The sequence below is a fragment of the Antedon mediterranea genome, chromosome 10, assembly GCF_964355755.1.
Source record: "Antedon mediterranea chromosome 10, ecAntMedi1.1, whole genome shotgun sequence".
NCBI classification, from domain to species: domain Eukaryota; kingdom Metazoa; phylum Echinodermata; class Crinoidea; order Comatulida; family Antedonidae; genus Antedon; species Antedon mediterranea.
Window position 1 is genome coordinate 7,469,994 of NC_092679.1, and position 27,169 is coordinate 7,497,162.

Consider the following 27,169-nt stretch of genomic DNA (forward strand, 5'->3'; position numbering starts at 1 on the left):
ACAAGTCAACTGATATCATACACAATGTATGATAAAGTGCGCACTGAAGATGATAAATGCTCACCGTGTGAACAAGTCAACTGATATCATACACAATGTATGATAAAGTGCGCACTGAAGATGATAAATGCTCACCGTGTGAACAGGACAACTGATATCATACACAATGCATGATAAAGTGCGCACTGAAGATGATGAATGCTCACTGTGTGAACAAGTCAACTGATATCATACACAATGCATGATAAAGTGCGCACTGAAGATGATGAATGCTCACCGTGTGAACAAGTCAACTTATATCATACACAATGCATGATAAAGTGCGCACTGAAGGAGCTATATATCCAATACCAAATTGGCGAGTAAATCATGTTTTACTTTAAATTAAATTTATACGTTCTTCCACAAGGTCAATTGTTAGTTATACATACAGACTATATTAAAACAATGATTTTGAACACGTAGGGCATTTCTTTGAATTCTTTCCTATCGTCGTTTTGTGGTAATTTACAGCTTTTTTTATGTTTAACAAGACTAGGCTAACTAAAGTACGGTCTAATGAATATTGATATCAGAAGATTCCCTAGCTTAGTGAAAAATTTGTATTACTGTACTAAAAATGTGCTGATTACGTCACTACCGGAAGTTGTAGTCTAGCATGATGCAGACGCAATTGATTATGTACGTTTGTTAAACATAAAAAAAGCTGTAAATTACCACAAAACGACGATAGGAAAGAATTCAAAGAAATGCCCTACGTGTTCAAAATCATTGTTTTAATATAGTCTGTATGTATAACTAACAATTGACCTTGTGGAAGAACGTATAAATTTAATTTAAAGTAAAACATGATTTACTCGCCAATTTGGTATTGGATATATAGCTCACTGAAGATGATAAATGCTCACCGTGTGAACAGGTCAACAGTAAGATTACATAGCTCTTTATAAAGTTCGCACTGAATATATGAATGCTCACCGTGTCAACAGGTCAACAAATACAATGCAAATTAGTATCTTATAAACGATACTGTTACTTTTATCTGCCAGTGTACTATCATCCTGATGCTAAAGTACCTTATCGTCTACTTGTCATAGAATAAGTAGGTGACATTTCAAATGTCACAACACATAACAGTTGGATTACATGACATTCACAATGTCTTACAACATTCAAACACATGAAAAGTGCATTACTGTATGTGCTAGTGTATAATAATAAACTTATTGAATACATTTAATTAAAGAATATATTTATAATTTACTTCTTGTTAGAGTGATGTAAAAGCAGAATCATCTTGGAAACATCTAGCACCTCCACCCCTTCCCCCTTTACCCCAGAAATCAACCTCCTTGATTTATGGACACCCTTTCCTAAATTATTATTGCACAATTCCTTAAACCCAGTAATCTGTGCAAATACTTGTTCTGCTATTATATTATATACAGTATTAGAAATTTAAATTTATATTGAGAATATGTATATTTCTTATAAAGTCAAAATTCCCAAATATTAATTTACTGTTATTATATATAGTATATTTTAAAATGTAACAATGTTCAACATTACCACTATCACCTTTCATATATCTAGTACTTTACACACCAGGAGCGCACACCATATAAATTGTGGTGGTGTTGTCGCAAAAGTCATATAAAAATGTCGAAAACTTCAGAAATATAATATTATAAATTGCCAAAATACATGTAGGCCTATATGAATGATCATGTGATTGGCAAATGATATCTTTGTTAGTTGCTTTCTTTGCTTTGATACCGCAATTGCCATATGTGGCTAATTATGCAAATAAGTTATGCAAATGAAGGATATACTGTACACCTGTCTCTTCAATACATCTTCTTTTTCGCTGCTGTGTACCGTTCCATATACTGAAACAAATAAAAGAAACAATTGTATTAATTCTTTGGTAACATTTACTTGATCATGTTTGATAACTACAACCAGTAATTGGTGCAATGATTCCTTTGCAGCTCGTGGATGAAGGTGAAACGTCGGAGCCAAAATGTGCAAAAAACGGGTAAGATTTAAAGAAGAACTGAGGAAAACAGAGACGCATTGTTTAAGGTAATAAAGTTAAGAAATAAACAAACTAGTTAAGAACCAACTTGTTATTTGAAATTTAAGATTTATCAGCTGACTAGTATTACATTAATGGTTAAGATCATGGTTTATATAAACATACAGGTAAGTCAATACTAATGTGAACACTGGTATCTGTCACATTAGAATCATATCAATGGTTAGATTCTACTTTCCTCACAAAAATACTTATATGCATCCAACAGGATGGATAAACTTGTTTATAACGTATGCTCAAAAAGGGGGTTGGAGTTAATACAGCACTATCAGGATTGAACTCTAGACATTTGGATTGAAAGACATGCTACCAAGCTACACAGCCACTACAAACATTTCTCAAGTACTGTATATTACTTTTTTTGTATGTGTACCTTAAGTTTTTTGGGGTTTTTTTTGTCCACATATTTTTTTGCACAAATAGTTGACTATGTTTTTTGCTTTAATATCAGAAACATTGACATATTTGTGTTTTCACAAAAAAGTCTTGAGTTCTTTAGCATACCCTCGCCATGGTTGTTCTCCCTATTTTTCCAAGTATTTCAGTTTCTATAGTATAATATTTTATTTATTTTTTAGTTGAAGCAGAGTGTTTGTAAAAAGAATGTTTATTCTTGGAAAGAAACATTACAATCATATCACAGAAAGTTGTGGAAATAACATATCTAACAAATCTAAAAGAATGTTGAATACTTAAGACATAATTTATGTTTTAAATTTCTGGCTTTGACATTTAAAAACATTTTAAAAAGAAAGATGATAAAGCCTGGTATGTGAAATCAATCAACAGATTTCTTCTTTTCGTAAGGTTTCTCTATGAGAGAGGGTGCTATTCTCAGTTTTACCAGGTAAGCTAGGCACGAAATCCTTATAAGCAATCTCTTTTCAGTCAATTTTTTTTCATACGCATCCAACAGCGCGCAACTTAAAGATGGATATCTCTTTTATAATTTTGATAATCATGTTTTCTTGTAATTGACTGTAGGTATTCTCTTTCAACTATATAACAATAATATAAATTTTTAAATAGAGTTGGCCGTCGTCATGTTTTCTGAAGCAAGTTCTTCTTGAGACAGGATGCAATGTGTTGTACAATTGAATTGCTTTCCATCTTAAGAAGTCTTTAACTGATTACCTTATCATATCCAGGTTGCAAATTGATCTGTTTCATTTCAAACAGATTACCGTCAACAGCTAACGTTGAAATGCGTGATTCCTCAAATATCTTTTTGGTAAAAGCTGTAGCTGGCAGACAATTTTCTTCCACGCGTAGAACTTTTAACCGTGGACATTCAGCTAAGGAATCGGACAAACTTGATATCTAAATGTGAAAATATTAAGAAACATATAAGTGTACTACACTTTAGTTACTTACGGCACAGAAAAATAGCATAAAACCAATTATTCATGGTAATTTGATGTGGGGAGGGGGGATAATGATTAAGAAAAATAAAATTAAGCTGACTCCAGACAAATTTAAATTTATATGAATAGTGTAGAGCACTGTAGTGAATGTCACGCACAAGGCAGATAAAAGAAGTAAAATCTATAAATTCAGCTAAATTCAAAAGGTCTGCCACATGTGCTTTGATTTTGATATTTGTAATTCTATAAATACTTAATAATTTAATTATACTGGGATGTCTGAATATGATGCATACAGGGTTCCACACTAATTGAAAATATACTTTTCAAAAACCTTTGGTACAAAAGAAAATAGTACTCTAAATAATATTATTATCATATGAATACAGTACTTTCATATAAAACATGGATATCTCCAAATAAGACAAAAACTGTTTATTTATTTGTAGTTACTTATGTTTTGTTTTACTAAGATTAATTGCCGGTCAGTATCACAAACAAAATTATGAAGTAAATTTTTTTATTTATTACGACATATATAAAATTTTACAAACAAATTTTCCCAGAATAAAATTTAAATAAAAGGGACAAACACATTATCATCTTCTGCCTGAATACTTTGATGTTTATAGAAACGCTGGTAGGGATAGCAAAATAAAGGGAATTTGTTGCATTTACAGGATTTGACAATTCAGGGCACCATCTGCAAATAATGAGCTGCCTATCTTGTTTCCGCCATTAACGTGCTGCCATAGGCGATCCCTGGTTTTCTTTACAAGGGAAAGAATAAACCAGCTCACATAAGGTTACAGTGCATCATTACTCCCCCTAACATTTCCCTTGCTTTTATTTAATTTAATTATTCGACACAAGCCTGGGTGCGTCACAAAAAAAGCACTATAACACGTTAGCGTTCGCAAACTCTTATGATTCAGTTAGTTTCTTTGCCGGTGCGATGAAGTTGAATGAGAACAGAGTTCAATGATTCAACTTGTATCCAGTACGACAAGGCTGAAAATGTCAACAGAACGTTTGTGACTCACAACCCAATCAAGGCAATGCATGCGGCATAAACGCTCCGAGAAGGGGGTTCAAGAAGTCAAGTGGTACCACATCCAGTTTGAGTTACTGTGACACTAGATGTGACTCATCTTTATCCCTCCTCTTCCGTCCCCTAGAGGAAGTTTTGGTGTTTATGGAGGTTTCATTTATTTTGGAAGTAAACAAATATGAAGAATTTGGAAAAGAAAATTCAAGAGATAGTAATGACACTCATGCATCATTAAAACAGAAGGAAGTAGTGACTGTTGATCTCTCCTGCCACCATAGAAGGATTGGTAGCTAAAAGTGGTTCTAAGTAAATGCTCAAACCAAGATTGGTGCTTTAAAGTACGCTTTATTGATTTTGAAAAAAGATAAACAGGAATAACACACAAACGATTGATTATCAATACTGAATTTAATTAGAAAGAAGTTAAATTAATTACAGCTTGTTATAAACATCAGAAGGATGGTCAATCCAAGCCCATAAGGAACAGTTAAGGATTTGAACCAACCCCTTTTTAAAATGACATTTTAAACCAGCAGTGAAAGTGATGGTCAGGCAAACTGTTCTAGCTCATTTGGGGAAAAAGACACCCTATATAAAAATCCTGGCTACAGGCTTTACCATCATAACAAAGAATCACCACATTGTAATACAGTATTTGGTTTTACAGTGAGAGTAACAATACAGTTCCAACAAAACATTGAGGTAGTACTGTACTGTATCATTATTTGGTAAGGTAGTGGCAGATCACTTCCTATTATATATTTGTTTCAAGATTAATTTGTTTGATTTTGGCAATTCACATCCTAACCAGTTTTATTATTGGAAAGCAACAACCTATTTTTGCTTAACACTATTGTATTGGTGTTCAATTTGTCCAATTTCAACATTTTTATCGGAGATCAACGACCTATTTTTTAGACTGACGCTATTTATATTTGTGTTTTAACTTCTTCAGCTTTATCCAAAATCAATGACCTATTTTTGTTTTATTGTTTAGGTGTTCAACTATTTACCACCTTTATCAGAAATCACACCTATTTTTGTTTAAGACTATTTATATTGGTGTACAATTTGGCCTATGATAAATATTGTACAAATAATATTGTTTACTGATACTAATAATAGTGAAAGTAATAAAAAACACAATGGTAATTTAGGTGTCTTGTCTATTGAATATATGACATCATGCTATACTATTATACTACTTGTTTTTATGTATTGTACTATTGTTAATTTTACAAAACCAACTTTAATACAAACCAATACAAGTTGAGAGAGTGAGCGGTATAAAACAATGAACCTAGAAATGCAATAAATCATATTAAAATAGACTTTCAAAATATTATAAAAATAATTAAATTTCATGTATAATAACTAAACCCATGTGCGGTTCATAAACCCAAAGTAAGAACTTTAAAAAACCACATATTATAATAAAATACCTTAGAAATTAGAACAAATTTGTACCACAAATTAAAATACATTCTTTTATATTTAATGTATCGTAGTACTATTAAAGGTACTATACACTTCATAAATAATAATATATACCATTATTATATGACATGTGGAATGCAAAGTCAGTGGCACAGCTGGAAGTGATATACTGTAGGGTTCGAATCCCTCAATTAACCACATAATTTAGCAATTATTATATGATGAAGAGTTTTGTCTATTAATTTATATATATATATATATATATATAAATCCAAAGGCAAATTACTGAAAAAAATGACAATGCTGTGGGTATCAGTGGCTGGATCTCAATGGAGATACAAAAATAAAAAGCGAAAAGCTAAATCAAAACGATAAAGTAAACAGCCAGAAAAGTTAGCAGAGCTTTCGGCCAACACTAGCCCTTCATCAGTGCAAGTATATATATATAAACAAATCAGGCAAAGAACATTAATTCTAAACCGCCCAGTGATATACTGAAATTTAATTAATTAATTTGAAACGATAAAGATGAGGAAATCTGTGAGAATGAGAAAAAGTCGCCCCAACCAAGACTCGAACTCGGACCGCCTGCTTGATATGCAGATGTCCTAACCATTAGACCACTGGGGCTTTCATGGTATTGTTCGAACTCGATTGGATAGCGACTCTTTAACATTCTCGGAGTGGTACGGCGGAACAGCACTAGTCCTCAGTTGTACGCACGTGCACCAGAGATCAAATTGATACGCCCTCATCTTACAGTATTTTTATTCACGAGGCGGGATCTCCGAAGAGATACTTTTATATATATAAACAAATCAGGCAAAGAACATTAATTCTAAACCGCCCGGTGATATACTGAAATTTAATTAATTAATTTGAAACGATAAAGATGAGGAAATCTGTGAGAATGAGAAAAAGTCGCCCCAACCGAGACTCGAACTCGGACCGCCTGCTTGATATGCAGATGTCTTAACCATTAGACCACTTGGGCTTTCATGGAATTGTTCACACTCGATTGGATAGCGACTCTTTAACATTTTCGGCGTGGTACGGCGGAACAGCACTAGTCCTCAGTTGTACGCACGCGCACCAGAGAATATATTTATTTATTCATTCTGATTGATCAAGTGGATCAAGCATGGATACAGACACAGAAAGGAACAAAAAGCAACGTATTTCCACTGTGGTCCCTAAATGAAACACCTTAAATAATTAACAAAAAGCAACGTATTTCCACTGTGGTCCCTAAATGAAACACCTTAAATAATTAACAAAAAGCAACTTATTTCCACTGTGGTCCCTAAATGAAACACCTTAAATAATTAACAGAAAGCAACTTATTTCCACTGTGGTCCCAAAATGAAACACCTTAAATAATTAACGGAATTGTAGAATAAACATTAAAAATATAAAACGAATAAAACAAGAATTGATACATAGTATTATATACATCTATTGATACATAGTATACAAATAATGAATGTTTATGAGTGCAATGGTACAAATAATGGCACGAGGTGAATGATGAAAGGTTATATCAACGAGGCAAAGCCGAGTTGATATAACCTTTCATCATTCACCAAGTGCCATTATTTGTACCATTACACGAATACAAAACATTCATTATTTGTTTTATATAACATCTAAATAACAAACAAAAATGTTTCAAAAAGTACTATTTAACGATCGTAGAATAGTGCGTACTATTGCACGCCATGTGACCCACATTCGTCCAATCAAATGACAGGAATTTATATAGGTGTTATATAATATTATATACATCTATTGATACATAGTATTATATACATCTATTTCTTCTTACTGCCAACTGTACCTAATATAATACTGCACTGCAACACACTTCACCTCCAAGTTCTTCCAATAATCTCTTTTTATCCAATACATGTTTATGAAACTAACAAAATGTTAAAAACAAGCCACTGACAATGAAACAATAGCAGCTACTCCACCAATACATTATCAGCTAAATGAGCTGCTTATACCAATCATCCGTCTCATAAACATTTTATTTAAAATGTTTATAATGTAGGAATAAATAATATTCACACAAGTAAAAACTTCCCATGACATTTTCAAATTGAATGTTAATGTTTTTATTCAAACTGCATTTAACAATATATTTTTAACAATTTGTACGTTAAGTTTCCCAAGTGAGGGATGAATAAAGTTGACTTTACATATTTTACTAGCCGTATTTGATAATTTTTAATTAGTAATAAAAATTGTAAGAAATTGGTTTTTTAGTGTGTCTTCCAAGGAAGCATGTCTGACGGAGAAAAAAGTTGATTAAAGTTTAGTGGAGTTGCCTTGAAAGTGCGGAGCGTGTCCTACTTAACACTTGAAAGCATTCCAGGCTAATTCTTGCCATCAATATATATCACACCAAATTACTATTTGATATTTCTCTCCGCTGCTACTATTGTTTTCAAATAATCAGATAAATTTGTACTGGACTTGAACGTAATTGAAAACTGGCAAAGTTAAATTGAAAAAGGAAACTTAACAAGACCCTGGGTTTAAAAAAAAATTATAGTTGGTATTTGTTAGAATAAACCAAAGCGATATTGTTTCAATGTGTGGCACAAACTTTTAAAATCTGTTGACTATTAAATGATGTCAGAAAATAGAGTAAATAATTAAGATAAACGTCTGTTGATTTGACTTGGAGAGTTCATTGTATTGGTCTCCTAAGACCTTAACTCTACCAATAAAAAATGTTACAATAAATTAACTCATAAACACTTTAATGCTTGAAATAACTAATTCCAAACATACCACAGAAATATGAACAATATGGATGCCGATTTAAAGATTTTTAGAAAATAATTTAAAGAACAGTGGCAGTGCAGAAAATATTACTAGCCTGAGACACTAAGGTTTATTGAATAAACTACAGTAAGTCTACAACTTAAGTTATAAACCTGAATTGTAATAAAGAAAATACTGTACAAGAAAAGAAACCCAATGGAAATAAGCTAATAAGGATCCCAATGGAAAGCTAATAAGCTTTTTGGGCTATCCTGGACAATCTTTTATAAATGTATTATTTGTAATGTCAGTAATTGATGTTATCACTTCGTATGATTATTTTCCTAATAAATTCAAATCAAATCAACCTTAAAGAAAAATTTAGTCTATAAGAATTTCCAACCATGTATAGCCTTATGCCATGGCAGAGGGAAAGAATAAGCTATTATGGTGCTGATTAAATTTAACGAAATACAACATAGAAATGTTATAAACAATTGCAATACAATTGATGTTTATGAATCCTGACATGAATTGAAAAGGCCCATGGCGCAAAGAGAAGCCTAGACTATAATAGACGGCAGGATACTATAACATTAATATGTTGTTCTAAATGACTATTACAAAACATTGCCTATTGTACATTACTGCCAATGGCATTTTAAGAAATGCCACACATACGTTTTCTTTTTTTTTTGACAATAGAGTGTTTTAAAACAGGTGCCTTGTAAGTCCCCAGAAGCTTTGAGTTTTTAATGGGACATATAGTGAAGACAATTCCGACTTTATGCCAATTTATGACCTTCCGAAGTAAGACCCTTCCAATTATAATATGTATTGCTGTAAAATAATAACTCTAGTCTTTGCCGTTTGCTTTTAGTAGCAGATGTGTAAAAGGTAAGAATGGTATCCTATCTGAGCTTTAATGAGGGAACAAACAATGTCTCAAAAAAGTGAAAAACCTAAAGAAAATTTTGAAGGAGAGGTGTAACAAATTTCAAAACTGTGCAGTTCCACATTTCAATATGCCTAGAGCTATTAAAATAGAGGGCAGTAGTTAAAACAAAATAATAGTAATACCAACCGTAACTCTTTATGAAATGTAACAATTATTTCTAAATAAAATGAAGTTGATTGAAGCCTCAATATGTGAACGCAAGATATACTTTCATTTGTTATCTAAATTATATTCAATCTACTTAAAATTAGAAGTTACGAACAAATAGCCTGAAGCAAAAAAGCACACTGTGTTTGAGTGGTGGGTAACTCAGTGGCTCTAATCAACTGCTTGCCCTTAATAATAAAATTAAAGTCGAAATATAAAAAAAAAACGGATGGAAAACAAGTTGAAAGATTTTAATTTGCTGGAAAGAGAAAATCAGTCAGTCTAAGTCTTTAATGCAATTTAAGTCCCTTCCTAAAAGTAACTCGTTTTACCCTTTTGGTCTTATAGCTGTGGGCACCAGATTCAATTGAAGTTCCATCTTAAAAGTCACTTGTTTTACCATATTGGTCTTATAGCTGTGAGTACCAGATTCAATTTAAGTTCCATCTTAAAAGTCACTTATTTAATAGACTTTTGGTCTTATAGCTGTGAGCACGATATTCTTAGTACTCAGCAGTTTAAGAAAAATTTGGAGGATTGAGCAAAGAAGATTGTAACACAATTAAAATACAAGTTTATGGTTAACCACTACATTAGCACCATAACCAGTTTAATCATAACCTACTAAACAGTACTTATATAGGAAATAACAATACTTAAGGAAGTTTGTTGATTTATAAAGGAAGGCATTAAGTATATCAATAACATCATTAAAATAACAAAATGATTCATGGATTTATTTCAAAACAATTTGGTAATAACCATAAGATTTTGGTCCATTTAAAAGGGTCATTAGATGTGGATAACATGTATTGGAAGGTGAAGGGGGGGGGGAGGGAGGTTATGAATACATATAAGGGGTCAATGATATCTTATATCACTATACTTTCTATACACAATTTCTGTTTTGATTGGAATATTGCATGTGTGCCTTTACATTATCTTCACTAATACTGGAATATTGATTGAATTGATAAAAAATGCATTTACAAATTTAGTGTAATGTATATGAAAAGTATCTTTGCACATTGATACGATTATAATGTTGGATCTTATCCAATTGATTGGCTCCCTAAGTCTTTACTAATGTCCACCACACATACAGTGTATTATACAAGCATAGCCCCTAGCATAAGCCCCCTCCAGGCCAGCTGCTTTACCAATGTCTTTCAAAGTCACGTCCAACTTAAATCTCGAGGGTGCGTAACCATGTGGTATGTATCATTTTTTCTTGACACAGCTAAAGCGAAGAGATTCAGAATGTAGAATATTCTAATTTAAGTAGGATAAAGTATTTGTGTAAACATTTAGCATTTGATAATTCCCAGCTCAAATGAGGTATTTAAATGGAGACATCACAGATCAGGTTATTGCAATCTTGAAATCATTTTTAAGTTAGTCCTGCGGCCTTTTTCACACATCTATAAAGATAGAAGAAAAGCAGGGACTGGAGACAAGACACTGTAAAGCATCAAAGTCAATGTCTGTACGACAGTATCTACCACTTGTTTGTTTTAGCAGTAGGCCCCATGCATGGTTAAAAATATGTCTCTATAGGTTGAAGAAAGAAAAAGCTATTTATAATTATTCATTAATAATATGCTGACACTGACAGCATTAAGACAAGAAATACAATATGTACTAAAAAAACAAAAAAATGCTATTACTAAAAAAAATATGTTATTAATATCATGTTAATTAATTACAATTATTTGTAATTACTATTACAAAAGTATTGATCACATGAAAATTATTATCATTCATAATAATACATTTATTTCATTTGTTTCAATTTTTCTGTTTTAAATCAAAGTCAGAAAATGTAACTTAGTCATTTTCAAAGTTCATAATTTCTTTTCCTGGCCATTCAAAGCGACTCCAAGGCTCCACAGGGAGTAAACACACTTTAATTGAATAATATTGAGTTTGATTGCCTAAATGATGAAAACTTTTGAACCAATTAACATCAATAAAATACCAAGAATTAATCAATTTATTGAATTATAAATATAAAATTTTTGTTAATTTTTGGAATGGATGCCAAGAAAATAAAGAATTTACTACTACAGTTTATAACACAGGATATTATTTTCATGTGACTTGTCAGTGAGAGTAACAGGAAACTTCAAAACCGAAAATTAATTTAGGATGACAAGCTAATCAAACTAATAGTATTGAAATAGATGTGGAATATTGGAGTAACCACAATAAATAACAATCATATGCAGCATTTAAAGGAAATTATTGAGTTGAGATGAAAGTTATTGGAGGAAAAAGGAAGGAAGAAAAATATGCAATAGAAAATAAATCCTGAAGGAAAAAGAGGTAGGGAAAATGTAGCCTAGCCAAATGTTTCACAATATCACCTTATTGCACGCATTATCAAACGGTGTAGCCAAAAATGCAATTAAATAACTAGAGTCATATGACTAATAAAAATTTGAAATAGTATGAATGAAAGCATAGAGAAAAATAGGAGGTGGTGATGAAGTATATTTATTTATTTATTTATTTATTTATTCTGTCTTTATACTGAATGGCACTTTCAGTGCTAAAGCATTGATTTCGAAAGTGGTTCAGTAGAGAAACATTAACAATATAATAAAAATAATTCAAAGACAACTAACAAGGTAATTTACATTATTACACACACATTTACAAAAAGGTAACTATCTACAAAACATATAGTATATATAAAAAATTGAAGGAATTTAAGGTAAAAGATACTGAATAGAATATTATTAACGAATACAAAACATTCATTATTTGTTTTAGAACATAGTACTATTAATTAACCAATCAAATATAAACACTCAATTGACCAAATAAAAAATAAAATTGTAGGGGAGAAATATAGTTTGTGATGTTGCACTTTACTTTACCGTTGTCGGATGCCCTCCTCAATAATAATACAAAAAATAATTTCAGATTTACCTGATTCTGATTTAAATTCAATTCTTCGGCTTGCAATTGGCCAACGTCATCAGGTACACAGGCAATCATATTTTGAGACAAATCGAGAAAGTCTAAATTTTTCAACTGACATACTTGAGTTGGAAAAGCCTTTAGTTTATTCCCAGAAAGCAGTAGCTTCCGTAGGGAAGTTAGTCGGGCTAATGATGACGGGAAACATGTAATGTTATTATTTGTAAGTGATAAAGTTTCCAATTTTTTTAGATCTTCAATTTCATTTGGTATTGTTCCTGTAAAAGAAAAACCAAAGACAATGTTGTAAAAGGTGCAATAACCAAGAATAAAGCTACTGTACAACCTCATATTTAAAGATTTATTAAAAAAATATATAAGTATTATTTGTGGAAATCTAATCAACAACAACAACCATGGATTATCAACTATAGTCCTATTAAAACCTTACAAATAAAATGAATAGACGCAAATATTAAGAATTATAAATATGACAGCAATAATATAGTACATCAAATATTAAAGTAAATAATGTAATTGATTTTAGAAAGAATTAATTAATACCATAATCATGTACAGTAGTGCAGGAGTAATATACGTAACAATAAAAAGGTCATACTATTATTATTAATATTATTATTATTATTCTACTTTTAATACAAAGAATGTATTATTTCATTTAGACCAGAGATTTATAAAGTATAAAAATAGGTCATATTAAATTATCAACTTTAAAAAGAATATGTACATATAATTTTATAGACAAGAGATTTTAATAACATATTTAAATAGATCGTACAAAAGTTACCTACTTTACATGATAGAATGTATAATTTTATTTAGTCCAGAGACATATAAATTAATATAAAAATACAGTACAGTATATTGTACTACAGTAAGGTTACCTACTTCACATAGAATGATTATTCAGTCCAGAGATTTATCAAATCACATTTATATAGGTCGTACTAAAGTTATTGACTTTAAGAAGAATGTATCATTTTATGTAGACTAGAGATTTATAAAGTATAAAAATAGGTCATACTTAAGTAACCAACTATACAAAGAATGTATCATTTTATGTAGACCAGAGATTTATAAAATAACATAAATATAGGTCGTACTAAAGTTAATTAACTTTACAAAGAAATTGTCACATTATTCCAACTTTTCTATTAAATTTAATTGTGAATTGCCCATAGTTACAGAAACAACAACATTATAATCATGTGACCTACTATTTGTCGACCTAGATTTTGTTAAAAGAAGGAGGTTGGCAGCTTAGATACATGAAGAAAACTAGGACGAAGAAAAAAACAGCAAATGAAAAAAAAGATGAACAGAGAAAAACAAAAGGCTACTGAATTACTTAACTAAGATTTTAAATTCTAAGAATGGGTCAAAAAATAAAACTTGAAATACTGTACAGTACAAAATATGCATCATTCATCATAGAGTAGATTGATGGAACACAACAATACTATTTTCATTTTTCTTAGAAAGTCTTAAAATATTTCTTCTCTTTTTCTTTAGTCTTGTTAATAAGATAAAGTACACAGTAAGTGTTTAAAAGCTTATTGTGTGACTGTTTTAAAATATGGCATACAAACTGAAGCAGTAATAATATTTTTATGATAGACCTTGGCCCAAATACAGCAAGGCAATAAATATAATTTCATTTTAAACATACAGTAATAACAAAAAAAATACAACATTTTTGCAGGGCAAATTGCTCAACAATTCATAACATCTGTTGTTTCACTTCATCAAACTAAAACTGAAAATGTATAATTATTTTATGTTCTATTTCATTATGAGTTTATCATTAAAGATGCATTGCTTTCGAAAACCTAGATAAATGTTCAATTTAATATTAGACTTGAATTGATCCTAAACCTGGCTTTGAAATATTAAATTAATAAGTAAATAAAAGAATTCTTAGAATTTTATACTAATATTAAAAATTAATATTGTACATTTTAATACAATACACAGAAAGTTCTAGCCAAAGTGATCAGGACACTCTCGACATACAGAAGGCCTCAGGTTCAATTCCCAATAAGAACAACTTTAAATTAATAATTTTTTTCTTGTATGCTGTATTTTTCACACAACATTTATTTTGTTTCATTTTAAGTTATTAATTGGACACACCTTTATCATCAAAGTGTGCCACTGTTGTAAAAGTGAAGTTTCCAATAAATTATTATATATTAAAACTTCCAGTCAACTCAGCTGTAAATGCTGAGGCTTAGTACAATGAGCTCCTAACACTACAGCTGATTTCTCTACTGTACGTTCTGAAAGAACACACAGGACTCGTTACAGAAGGTAAAAACCTGTCGTAATTGGCATAACACAGTCTTACAAGCTGAATCTTATCATGGAGAAATAAGTTAACTAACTTATTTCTCCATGATTTATACCAAGGTGCAATGCTGTTAACACCATTGACATTAAACTAATTGAATATTTAGAACCCTGGACAAGAATAACAAGTCAATTTTCTTATTACTGTATTAGATTATGATCATCAACAGTATACTGCATCTAATCAACATCTCCTGCTAAAATGTCTTCTCAAATATTTTTGTTCTGTTTACTGAATTTTTAAAATAAAATACTGTAATTGACGGGGGTGTTCAACGAATTATATATTTAGTGTCGTAACGCGCTCTTCTCTGAATAGAAGAAGAGTAATCCAGCTAAGCTACACACGATACAGACAACTTCCTTCGAAATATTGAAATGTAGATTACAAAAATTGTGACAGGCTTTGGAGATATTTGCCATGTCCCTTATGAACCTACTAGCTCTACTAGTGTAATTAAATGCCCAATTTGTCTTTGTTGCAAAATTAACGGTAGCACTCAAAAACTGTGATGCGGTTAGCAACAAAAAATCATAACATAAACAGTTTAGTCAACGTTTGTAGAAAGTATAAATTAAAAGTTAAAAAATTAGAACAAATATTATCAAACATAAAAACTACTCCACCATTTTCACAAAGCAACGACATTTGAAGAGAGTAAGTAAAAGAAAATAGTGACTTGTTTGTTTGACTTGATTGCTTTGATCATTTGTCCCAAGCAGTTCTTGAGTAACGTTTACAATTATCAAAAATGACAGTAATGTGTTCATGATTAAATTCTTAGTAGCATTTTCTAAATAAAGAACATTTTTCTCCAAACCAGTCACAAACTAATTTAAATTTTCAGACATTTCATACCTTCATCACCTGCCCATAGGCTTAATCTCTGCACTACAAATAATATTTTTTCAAAACATCAGTTCACTCAATATTAGGCAATATTTATTTTACCTGCAGCCAAATCCTAGATGGATAACCCTTATAAAGTCTCTGAATAAATAAATATCACCCTTTTGACTTCCTCGCATTTTGTTTATTTTTTTGATAGAGAAATTTTCAACTTAAGTCACAAATTTCATGATTTATTGTTGAACTTTGATAAGCCTAATATCAATATATCAATCAAGATTATTTTGCATGTTTACTAAGTACTGTATAATCTTTTAATTTTAATTCTAAAATTTTTTAAACCAGCTGTTTATTGTAAAGCTGTCAAAATTACCCAAGATTGTTCAGATTCTATATTTCTTATTAATGAGATTTAGGTTCTCTTTTATTATCTTAATGAATAAACAATAAAAAGGACAAAGGATATATAGAAATTGTTGAAAGCAAGGTTGTTAATGTTAACCAAAGGAGGTCTAATCAAGAAAGGAAAAAAGATATCAGTTTGAGTTAGCAACATGTACCTCTTTAAAACAAGTAATCTTTGTTTTATTTAATTCTCGTTGCATTGATTTATAATTGAATATGAGACAATTGTAAGATAACAAGATCTAATTTACAAAGAATAGTTAAACAAACAGGACTACTGACAATGACATCGTTTAATTGACCATTTACCATTATCTACAACCATGATCTAAGATCTGTACTACAAACATTTCTTTATTTAGTTAAGAGTACAGTTTCGTTTACGAACAATAAATAGCAACGCCAATTAAATTCCTTAAACAAACTATTTAACATTGTGACCTTAATACTATGTTGTTCACAATATTCGGTTCCCAGTGCGTACTACCATGGAGTCATTGATTTGCTAGATAAACTTATCCGAGTGTGAGAGAAGTGACATGCGCCATTGGCTATTGATTGGGCTCCTCCACCCAAATACGATGATGATTCGTCCCGAGGCATAAACTTAACAAGAATCGTGGCGTTCAATGCTCTAGAAGGTCGGGCCGCTGGAATTGGTATGGCCTAATTGGTGGGAACTCAAGTTCTGGGCATGCACAGTGCGCTAAAAATACCACTACCTCTGCAGTGAAAATTGACTAAGAGGACTTTTCCCAGGTGTTCTAATGCAAACTTTACATCGGTAACATTACATACCATAAGAAACGTTACCGAAATAGATCCTATAGAATTCGTCATACAAGGTCACATGATCAATTAACATAGGTTTTTGAACTTAATATTGTATGATAAAAATGTAAAATATTTTAAAACTATTATTCAATGTTTTATTTTAAAGCAAGCTAAGTTGTACGATTATTGATTATATCTTTGTAGAAATAAATCAGAAATGGTTGAGGTGCTCCACTTTAGCAAAATGGTCAGTGGATGTATCAAACCCTGATGTTTGAATTTCAAGCACAAGATTCTTTTTCTCATTCACTGTGGATATATATTAATTTTATTTTTTAAATTTTATTAATTTTTATAAGAAACTTTTGTCGGATTCCAGATATTCTAGACAATAACATTTCTTTGACTTAGCAGAATATTCTGGGTATGTTTGGCCAGTTTTAACTTATTTTCAGATTTTCATTTTTCAGTTATATTTCTCAAGGGAGTGAAGCTATTGTGTGTTTCCAGATTGTATTATTGCTGTGAGTTTTTTTTTCTTTAAACCAACGAGTAAAAAACCAAAATTAAGGCAAATATGCTTTCAATTAATAGCAAAAATCTGTACAAAATGTTTCTTGCTGAATCATACTGTTTGCAGCATCCTTTTTAAAGTCCAATCTTTTCAAACTACCGGTCCCATTATGGTAAAGTTTACAAAAAGGCCTATAGCAAGTCATAATGAATTTCAATAGGATTTTAAGTAAACAACTTGAACATTAACATTGAATGCTCTAGGCTGGTATTACATTGAACCACAGGAGTCTTTAACACACTGAAAACTACTTGCACTTAACATCAGTACACTACTTAATAATTGATAAAAAAAAGTTTTATTTTTTTATTATCATCCTTGAAAAATTAAACAATTAATCTAGATTATTATTGAAAGCAGTTGACTGTCACTTTTTAACATTCAAAATAATTGATTGGAATAGAATATGATTTTACACATTTTAACTTTACAAAAGCTAGGCTACTTTTGTAGTACTGTAGTTTTTAGACCATTCGTAAAGCATCTGGCTTGGTGGAAAAAGCCCAAATTTGTAATTCTATCAGGGCCTTCGTTTATGGCGGGATTCTTCTGAAACTACAATATATTGAAAAGAACAAAAAGTATGAAGCGTTATCTTAGAAAAGTAATCAGGAAAGCTTTGAAATCAATGTTTCAAACCAATTTTATTTATTTCATCTTATTAAAGATTTTTATTTTTTTCTGTTTTTTGAACACTGCTATCAAACAAAATCTTTACTACTACTAGCATAATTGATTTTTCGAACAAAAGGTTCTTTGTTTAACAATCAATTCACAATGAAAAAGCTGTTGGTTAACAGAAACACACCTTTGATACTGTACACAGTAGAACATTTCATAATTTCACATGAAAAATGTTGACGTTTTCTGAGTAAAGGCCAGGCCCATAGAAGAAGGTGCAACCGTAACAAGGATAAGCCCTTAGCTATTACCCTAAGTGGTTTCATTTTAATTATTTCAGAATATCGTCATTATTATTCACGGACACATGCAGCTTAAGAGGCACGTTCAAGGGATAGTAACGAACACTATCTTGTTAAATTTCACAACTTCTCATCTCAACGGGTGATTAATTAACAACTGCGCAACACACCTCCAGAAATTATCTCGTTACCAAATAGCTGAGAGCATAAACAAGGGGTCATCTTCTAACTGACCACAATCAATGGGATCATGGCTACTGCCTAGAAAGTAAGGTTTTGTAAGTTCAGTATTTTCTTGCACCAACGATGTTTATTTATGAAACAAGAGAAGAAAATTACAATAAGTATGTGTTCACAACAACTAAGTCTCTTTTCATCAACATATTCACAGTAGATTCTGTTTGTTTTATTGTTTATTTTATCCCATTTCTAGAACCATTATCACCTATGGGTTGGATTGTCATTGTCAAGTAACTTTCCCTATATTATCTACAGTAATAATAATTATATGAAAAAATGGTAAAACTTTGCATCAAATTAACGTTACTAAATACTAAATATTTCAATAAGGCAGTGTACATTAAAGAGAAAAGGATACAATTTCGTGAAAAGAACAAGGGCTTGAATCCCTAAGGTGTTTTCATACAGTATATTATATTTTTTTCAATAAATAAAAAGGGCAAAATCTCAATGTTAATATGAAAGAGTTCAATTCAATGAAACTGATTACACTAAAAATAACAACATCTTAGAATACATCATAATGAACGAAATCAATCAAACCAAACTGACAGATTATTCCAGAATCTTGGCTATTAATCCCCTTGAAAATGTTATTAACAGTCTACAAATCATCTTTCTCTTTAAAATTACCCCACGGTAGGAAAACAAAACTGTTTAAAATGATACCAAGGTAGGAGAAACAAAAGAATTAAAAAATGACTGGAGGAAAACGAAAAATTGATGAAATTGTTTCTGACCTTTGCGGCCCCTGTATGTATCTGAATAACACCTATAAAACTTGACATGGATAAACAAGGTAAAACGAGAAGAAAATCAGTTTTTTTCTAGGCTAGAGGGGAAACCCTTAGCAAGGTTGTAACAGGTCATAAGACCAATTATACTTGGATTGATAAAGATCCAAGTATAATTGATGAAACCTAAAAACTGTGCCAACAACTAGTTGTAATATTTAGGATGGGTAACTAAAACAGGGTTCACAATTTATTAGGTAATAAAATATATTGAAAAAAAACAAACTTCAAACTCAACTGTATATATAATAGGTAAATTTAAATATTACACCATCTAGTTGAGGCAACTATTGATGTAATAATCACAGTATGACATTGTAAATCACATTGGTTGGTATTTTTAAGAAGGTTTGGTTTATTAAATTAAACTTAGAAAAGATTCGTATATGAATTAGAACAATAAAAGTTGGGGTGAGATTCAAATTATTGAAGAAAGGAGAGTTCAAGAAGAGTTAAAGGTGTGAAGATAAAAAAAAGATAGGAACAAATTGTGACGCAAAGTAAGATTTTGTCTCAGAGTTGCATCTGTTGCAGTATTTTCTGGATGATCAGGTAAGCTAACAGTAGGCCTAGTTACACAGTACATCTATGTTTAGATTAATAACCCAGGTTTTATTTCCTCTCAGTGGATAATATTGAAATCCAATACAGTAAATAAAAGTCTAATGTAAAAACACACATCATTGAAATGTAAATCAAATTAAATTTATTGAATGCAAGATCTGTTTTCTACATTTTTATGTTGGCCTATTTTGAGCCAGCTGTTTTATAAATATTACGATTACAATCAATTTATAGAGGGCGATAGAGCTACAATATTCAACGCAATCCGAATATAAAGTAACAAATTACATTATTAATCATAGAGAAGACCTGGATTTAGATGAAGATTAAAATATAAATGCAGAAGCAGGTATTCGTAAGTTAGACTGTATGCTGCAGTGGTTACTTAAGCATGGTTCCTACTAGAACGTAACGCAAGGACGTAAACGCAACGCTAGCGTTTTAACCAATGACAAGCGAAGTTATAGACAGTTAGCAATCACAAGCGAATGAGCCATCGCTTGTGATTGGTCAATTCACTTGCGTTGCATTACATCCTTGTGTTGCGTCGCTAGTGGGAACCACGCTTTACAGTGTACCTTCATGGTAGGAAGAGTACTTTTATCAAGACTTGAGAAGTTATATATAGGTTACAAAAACCACCACGGTGCAGGGAAGGTTCCCGCCGAAGACATTGATATGACAAAGTTATCAAGAATTTTAAAAAATTTTTAAATAATATTTTTTATATGTACAATTTTTGTAGCAGCAGTAAGTTTTGCTAAACTGGCAAAATTATTCCCTTTTATCTCTCTGGGGCCAGTATCGCTTCTAAAGTTCTGTATTTCTAGTATTTTAAAGGTACATACCAAGTCTATTGTGATTGATTGTCAAAGATTTTAGCTGTAAAAAGCTACCAATAGAGGGTGGAATCAAAGTCAACTTGTTTTTAGATATGTCCAAAGTTCTTAAGTTTTTTGTCAGCTTCAGAAGTTGAGGTGGAAACTGAAAATAGACAAGGAAATTGATTTAGGTTTAAAGCACAAGCTAGTTATCAATTTACATTACATTATTATAATTTACTATGACTATTAATTATCATCAAATGTTCTATTATCATTATTACACAGTATAATCTGGCATGGGCAATTGATTACGCTTAAATACAAAGTCTACAGACTTACACAATCTTTTTAAGTCAACATGTACCTTAAGCATGTCTACTAATCTTTAGTCTGCGTACTCAATATTAATTAGGTTAATGTTGGTGTTAGGCAATTATTTCAGCCATCAGCCCTGCAGCTGAAATGTCAACAGCCACGAAATGCAACAAAACAAATTTCTAAATTATAAATGAATGAATGATTCTTTTTTTTTAAATATGAATTTGTATGTATTTTGTGATTTAGATTAAGAGAGCCCTAGCGAAAGGTTAATCATTGATTTAGGTTACCTTGCTTTTTAAAAAAGATGAGTACATTTTTAATAACACTTTAAACAAATTATGTAGACAAATAATAATAAATTGTAAAACATAAATTTGGAGATATTCATTATAATAAAGTAAATAAATATTATATTAAATGATTAAGTAATAATTTAGGCACTTATTATAAAAAATAATAAATATTATAAAAACAAATGGAATTTCAATATTATATTGGTATGGTTTACTTTACTGGTGTTGAATTTCCTAGCCAGGGTTTTACCTTGCCAAAGTATGGCAAGCCTGAGAATACAGGCGCCAAAAGAGTGATCTTCTGACATAGACAAGCAGGGTATTGCTTATTCAACTGGGTCTAGGAATTTTTACACCACCTGCCCAAAATGAGAACACCAGCACTATAGAGTTGCCACAGTATCAGCAGCAAAAGGCTGACTACTGCGCATAGGGACACATGGTGGTCTCTGTTTGTTTAGGTAGGTGGTCTCACCCTTTCTGTATATGCAATGCAAATAAAGAATATTGTATTTTCATCAGTCGGAGCGAATACAGTAATCTTCTTTTTATGTAGATCACAAAACACAATTTCAATCAATAAGTACAACATTTATTTTCTTTTTAATTTCTGTTTTCTCTCTTTGAGTGAAATATCCAATAAACAAAATGTATTGATTGCCTAGATAATCCATTGCCGGCCGTGTATTGTTTGAGAGTGAATCCTGGTACGTACTGTATCCAGGATTTGAACCTGTTATTTTAAAGTGTTATGGGGTTGGTATAAAGCTAACCTATCTGAACAAAAAAGGAATACAAATGTGTTAATCCCATTGCATGTTAGTGGAAAGGATAATCCATGGCAAATCAGGTTAAATTACTTGGTTTGTAATGTGACAACAGTAAACAACAGTTAATCTCTTTGTATTAGCCACAAATTATACTCAGCGTAAAGCAAACATTACAAAACTGCTGATACTTATAGGAGTTTTCTGTCACCACATACTGTGTTGTGGTAAATATAATGTTACATACCAGTGTAATTGAACAATTGGTAGGATCTACCAACCAAGGCTTGAGTCAGGCCCCTCGAGCATTTTTTAAACTAACATGCATGATGATGAGAGAAACATGAATTTTACAAACACTGACAATGTTAATTACAATCGTGTTACTGTACTTTAGTCTTTGGGTATTAAATAACACACTTATGTTTAATCATGTTTTTATTTACGAGCTGTTTAATCATTCCTCCATGATTTAATATACCAAACTTTATATTTATTTAGGTACAGTATAATAATAGTAGTACTTCAATCTCTTTTGGCATTATAGAGGGCGCTAGATAGATTTTAAGAAAGATCTCTATAATAAATGAATTTTTAAAACAAATTATCAAAAAAAGCTTTTCCATTATTGGGAATGAACATAAGCCATTTAATTTATTTTTTTCATGACACTCTACTAAATAAACATACTTTTTCTTACGCAAAACAAAATAAAAGAAATTATAAAATTCTTCTAAAACAATATACAGTAGCATAGCATAAAACTAACTCGAAATAACGAGACAAGCCATGGTTGAACGTTTCAATCTTTATTTGATCATTCTGCATTACAGTATTTGTAGTTAGTTTATGCTATGCTACTGTATATAGTCATTCTACATTACAGTATTTGGAGTTAGTTTATGCTATGCTACTGTATATAGTCATTCTACATTACAGTATTTGGAGTTAGTTTATGCTATGCTACTGTATATAGTCATTCTACATTACAGTATTTGGAGTTAGTTTATGCTATGCTACTGTATATAGTCATTCTACATTACAGTATTTGGAGTTAGTTTATGCTATGCTACTGTATATAGTCATTCTACATTACAGTATTTGGAGTTAGTTTATGCTATGCTACTACTACTGTATATAGTCATTCTACATTACAGTATTTGGAGTTAGTTTATGCTATGCTACTGTATATAGTCATTCTGCATTACAGTATTTGGAGTTAGTTTATGCTATGCTACTGTATATAGTCATTCTACATTACAGTATTTGGAGTTAGTTTATGCTATGCTACTGTATATAGTCATTCTACATTACAGTATTTGGAGTTAGTTTATGCTATGCTACTGTATATAGTCATTCTACATTACAGTATTTGGAGTTAGTTTATGCTATGCTACTGTATATAGTCATTCTGCATTACAGTATTTGGAGTTAGTTTATGCTATGCTACTGTATATAGTCATTCTACATTACAGTATTTGGAGTTAGTTTATGCTATGCTACTGTATATAGTCATTCTACATTACAGTATTTGGAATTAGTTTATGCTATGCTACTATAGTCATTCTACATTACAGTATTTGGAGTTAGTTTATGCTATGCTACTGTATATAGTCATTCTACATTACAGTATTTGGAGTTAGTTTATGCTATGCTACTATAGTCATTCTACATTACAGTATTTGGAGTTAGTTTATGCTATGCTACTGTATATAGTCATTCTACATTACAGTATTTGGAGTTAGTTTATGCTATGCTACTATAGTCATTCTACATTACAGTATTTGGAATTAGTTTATGCTATGCTACTGTATATAGTCATTCTACATTACAGTATTTGGAATTAGTTTATGCTATGCTACTGTATATAGTCATTCTACATTACAGTATTTGGAATTAGTTTATGCTATGCTACTGTATATAGTCATTCTACATTACAGTATTTGGAGTTAGTTTATGCTATGCTACTATAGTCATTCTACATTACAGTATTTGGAGTTAGTTTATGCTATGCTACTGTATATAGTCATTCTACATTACAGTATTTGGAGTTAGTTTATGCTATGCTACTGTATATAGTCATTCTACATTACAGTATTTGGAATTAGTTTATGCTATGCTACTGTATATAGTCATTCTGCATTACAGTATTTGGAGTTAGTTTATGCTATGCTACTGTATATAGTCATTCTACATTACAGTATTTGGAATTAGTTTATGCTATGCTACTGTATATAGTCATTCTGCATTACAGTATTTGGAGTTAGTTTATGCTATGCTACTGTATATAGTCATTCTGCATTACAGTATTTGGAGTTAGTTTATGCTATGCTACTGTATATAGTCATTCTACATTACAGTATTTGGAATTAGTTTATGCTATGCTACTACTACTGTATATAGTCATTCTGCATTACAGTATTTGGAATTAGTTTATGCTATGCTACTGTATATAGTCATTCTACATTACAGTATTTGGAATTAGTTTATGCTATGCTACTGTATAGTCATTCTGCATTACAGTATTTGGAGTTAGTTTATGCTATGCTACTGTATATAGTCATTCTGCATTACAGTATTTGGAATTAGTTTATGCTATGCTACTGTATATAGTCATTCTACATTACAGTATTTGGAATTAGTTTATGCTATGCTACTGTATATAGTCATTCTGCATTACAGTATTTGGAGTTAGTTTATGCTATGCTACTGTATATAGTCATTCTACATTACAGTATTTGGAGTTAGTTTATGCTATGCTACTGTATATAGTTCTAGAAGAATATGTTATTTAAACATAATCAGTGCATCTATTGGTTTTATATACAGTTCAGTTACGGATAACCATTTATGCTGTTTTTAAAGAAAAAATTATTTTTATCAAACAAAGAATGAATGAATGGTTCCCTATTCTACGATGCAAACCTTTAATACGATTTATTTTGTTTTCTGTAGAAAAAACACAAATTTATCGACTTACTGTATCATCAATAATTATCGTGCTAGTGTAAATGGACCACCTTACTTGCCATTTTAACCATGTTTTTGTTACAGTTTGATTCAACAGACTCTTTTTCTGTGTTGACCTATAAATTATTATTTTCTATGAAAAGCTAATTACAGAAGCCTAGGTGTAAACTTGACCTTCAGATTACAGACAAATTGGGATATCCATGCTCAACTAAGATAAATTTTTAAATTTCATTTTTGCCATTTGGGTACAGAACAGATGTCAGCCATGTTCTGATTGGCTAGTTTAACAATCTTTCACAAGCACCTTTAATACTATTACTAATCACATAAGGTTAATGTCAATAGTGTAGCCCACATTAGTGCTGTTGGTGTGCAATCCATGATTGTGTTATTATTGCACGATACAATATTTTATTTCTGTGCTTATTTTTTCTTTTTTAATCGTTTATTATTTTGTGTGCATGTTGAGATATATTTTGAATGATACAAAGAAGTATAAATAAATTCCTCCGGCAGCTGACGTAGGCCTAGAGAGGGTTTCTATAAGCGGTCTATAGATGGTCTTAGCGCTTAGCCGGCTATAATTTGTGACGTAGCAAGTAGTCTTTATTATAGACATGTATGTACTGTTATGATTGTAAATTGAGCAAGCGTGATGAACATTACCTTGGTATTCTACTCGGAAAGTCAGCCCTTAATTTAATGTACGCGGTCTTTACTAAGACTGTTTTATAGCAATGGTCTAACTTTCTGATAAAGCCGGCTTTAATCGGGGAGTTAAGACCATCAGTTAAGACGGTTTTATACTAGCAAAACGCGCCTGGTCTCTACTTCCTGCTAGCAATTTAAAGATAAAAACACAATTAATATTTTAATTTATTTATAAATTAGGCCTAGGCCTATAATATTATTATATAAAAATAAATAGGCCTAGGCCTATGTATTCCTTAAATTTATATGCTAGGCCTAACCTAGCTAGTATATGCCCTAATCCATGTAGGGCCTAGCTCCTTATGTTAGCTCTTAGAAAAAGCTCTTGAAAAGTAGGCGCCGGCAGCCGAATATTAATAATAACTTAGACATAGCTAGGTATATTGTCTAGTAGTACTACTAGGCTAGGCCTACTACTTAGAAGCCGTAAATCGGCGTGATCTGGACGACGACGGTGGTAATGGGTGGGTTTGATGGTAGCCTACGATTTACATGCGATATATTCAATGTTGTGAGCTTCAACATCAAATTTTCCTCACCTGCGAGATTCCCATGTCATTGAGCTGGCAAACACCAGACTTTTCAGCTCTTTCGAGATGAGGATTTATCGAATTTCCCATGATAAAACACAACTAGGCCTAGCCTACAGTAACAAATCTCGTCGGGATTCTTCAAAATAATTAGGTCAACAAGAAATTATTGAACTGTGACGAAAATGGAATAGTCCAAGTACCGTAAGTAGATTGACATTTTTGTTTTCTTTTAATATTTTTTATTGACAGCCACCATGCCAGCACACATGGTTTCACATGGTTGACTTAGTGGGGGTAAACTGCAGGGTGAAACTAATAGTGGTATTGGAATTGTATCTTGTATTGGATTGGGAACTTTCCTGGTCAACATAGTACTTTTGAATTGTATGATGAATGATAGAAAGACTGAGAAAAATCTCAACGCTCAAGTCTCAAGTCAAATATGACAAAAATGAATATCCCAGTTAAATCTCTTCATAACAAATCAAAATAAATGACAAA

At 31.2% G+C, this 27,169-nt stretch overlaps 1 protein-coding gene across 1 annotated transcript; it reads right to left on the reverse strand.

Moving 5' to 3' along the window:
- Positions 1-611: 611 nt before the first annotated feature.
- On the reverse strand, positions 612-26,799 carry LOC140060654 (leucine-rich repeat-containing protein 57-like). Its single transcript, XM_072106956.1, has 5 exons — positions 26,675-26,799; positions 21,095-21,230; positions 12,762-13,030; positions 3,233-3,418; positions 612-1,889 (listed from the first exon to the last, which is right to left on the reverse strand). Exons 1-5 carry the CDS (start codon positions 26,753-26,755, stop codon positions 1,848-1,850), a joined length of 714 nt encoding a protein of 237 aa, XP_071963057.1. The 5' UTR covers positions 26,756-26,799; the 3' UTR covers positions 612-1,847.
- Positions 26,800-27,169: the final 370 nt, after the last annotated feature.

Excerpts from the sequence above, each read along its gene's own strand:
- LOC140060654 (XM_072106956.1), bottom strand. The coding sequence starts at position 26,755 with ATGGGAAATTCGATAAATCCTCATCTCGAAAGAGCTGAAAAGTCTGGT. Across the intron at positions 13,031-21,094 it reads AATCAATCACAATAGACTTG|GAACAATACCAAATGAAATT; the intron begins GTATGTACCTTT and ends TTTCTTTTACAG. Across the intron at positions 1,890-3,232 it reads TGCAACCTGGATATGATAAG|TATATGGAACGGTACACAGC; the intron begins GTAATCAGTTAA and ends TATTTGTTTCAG.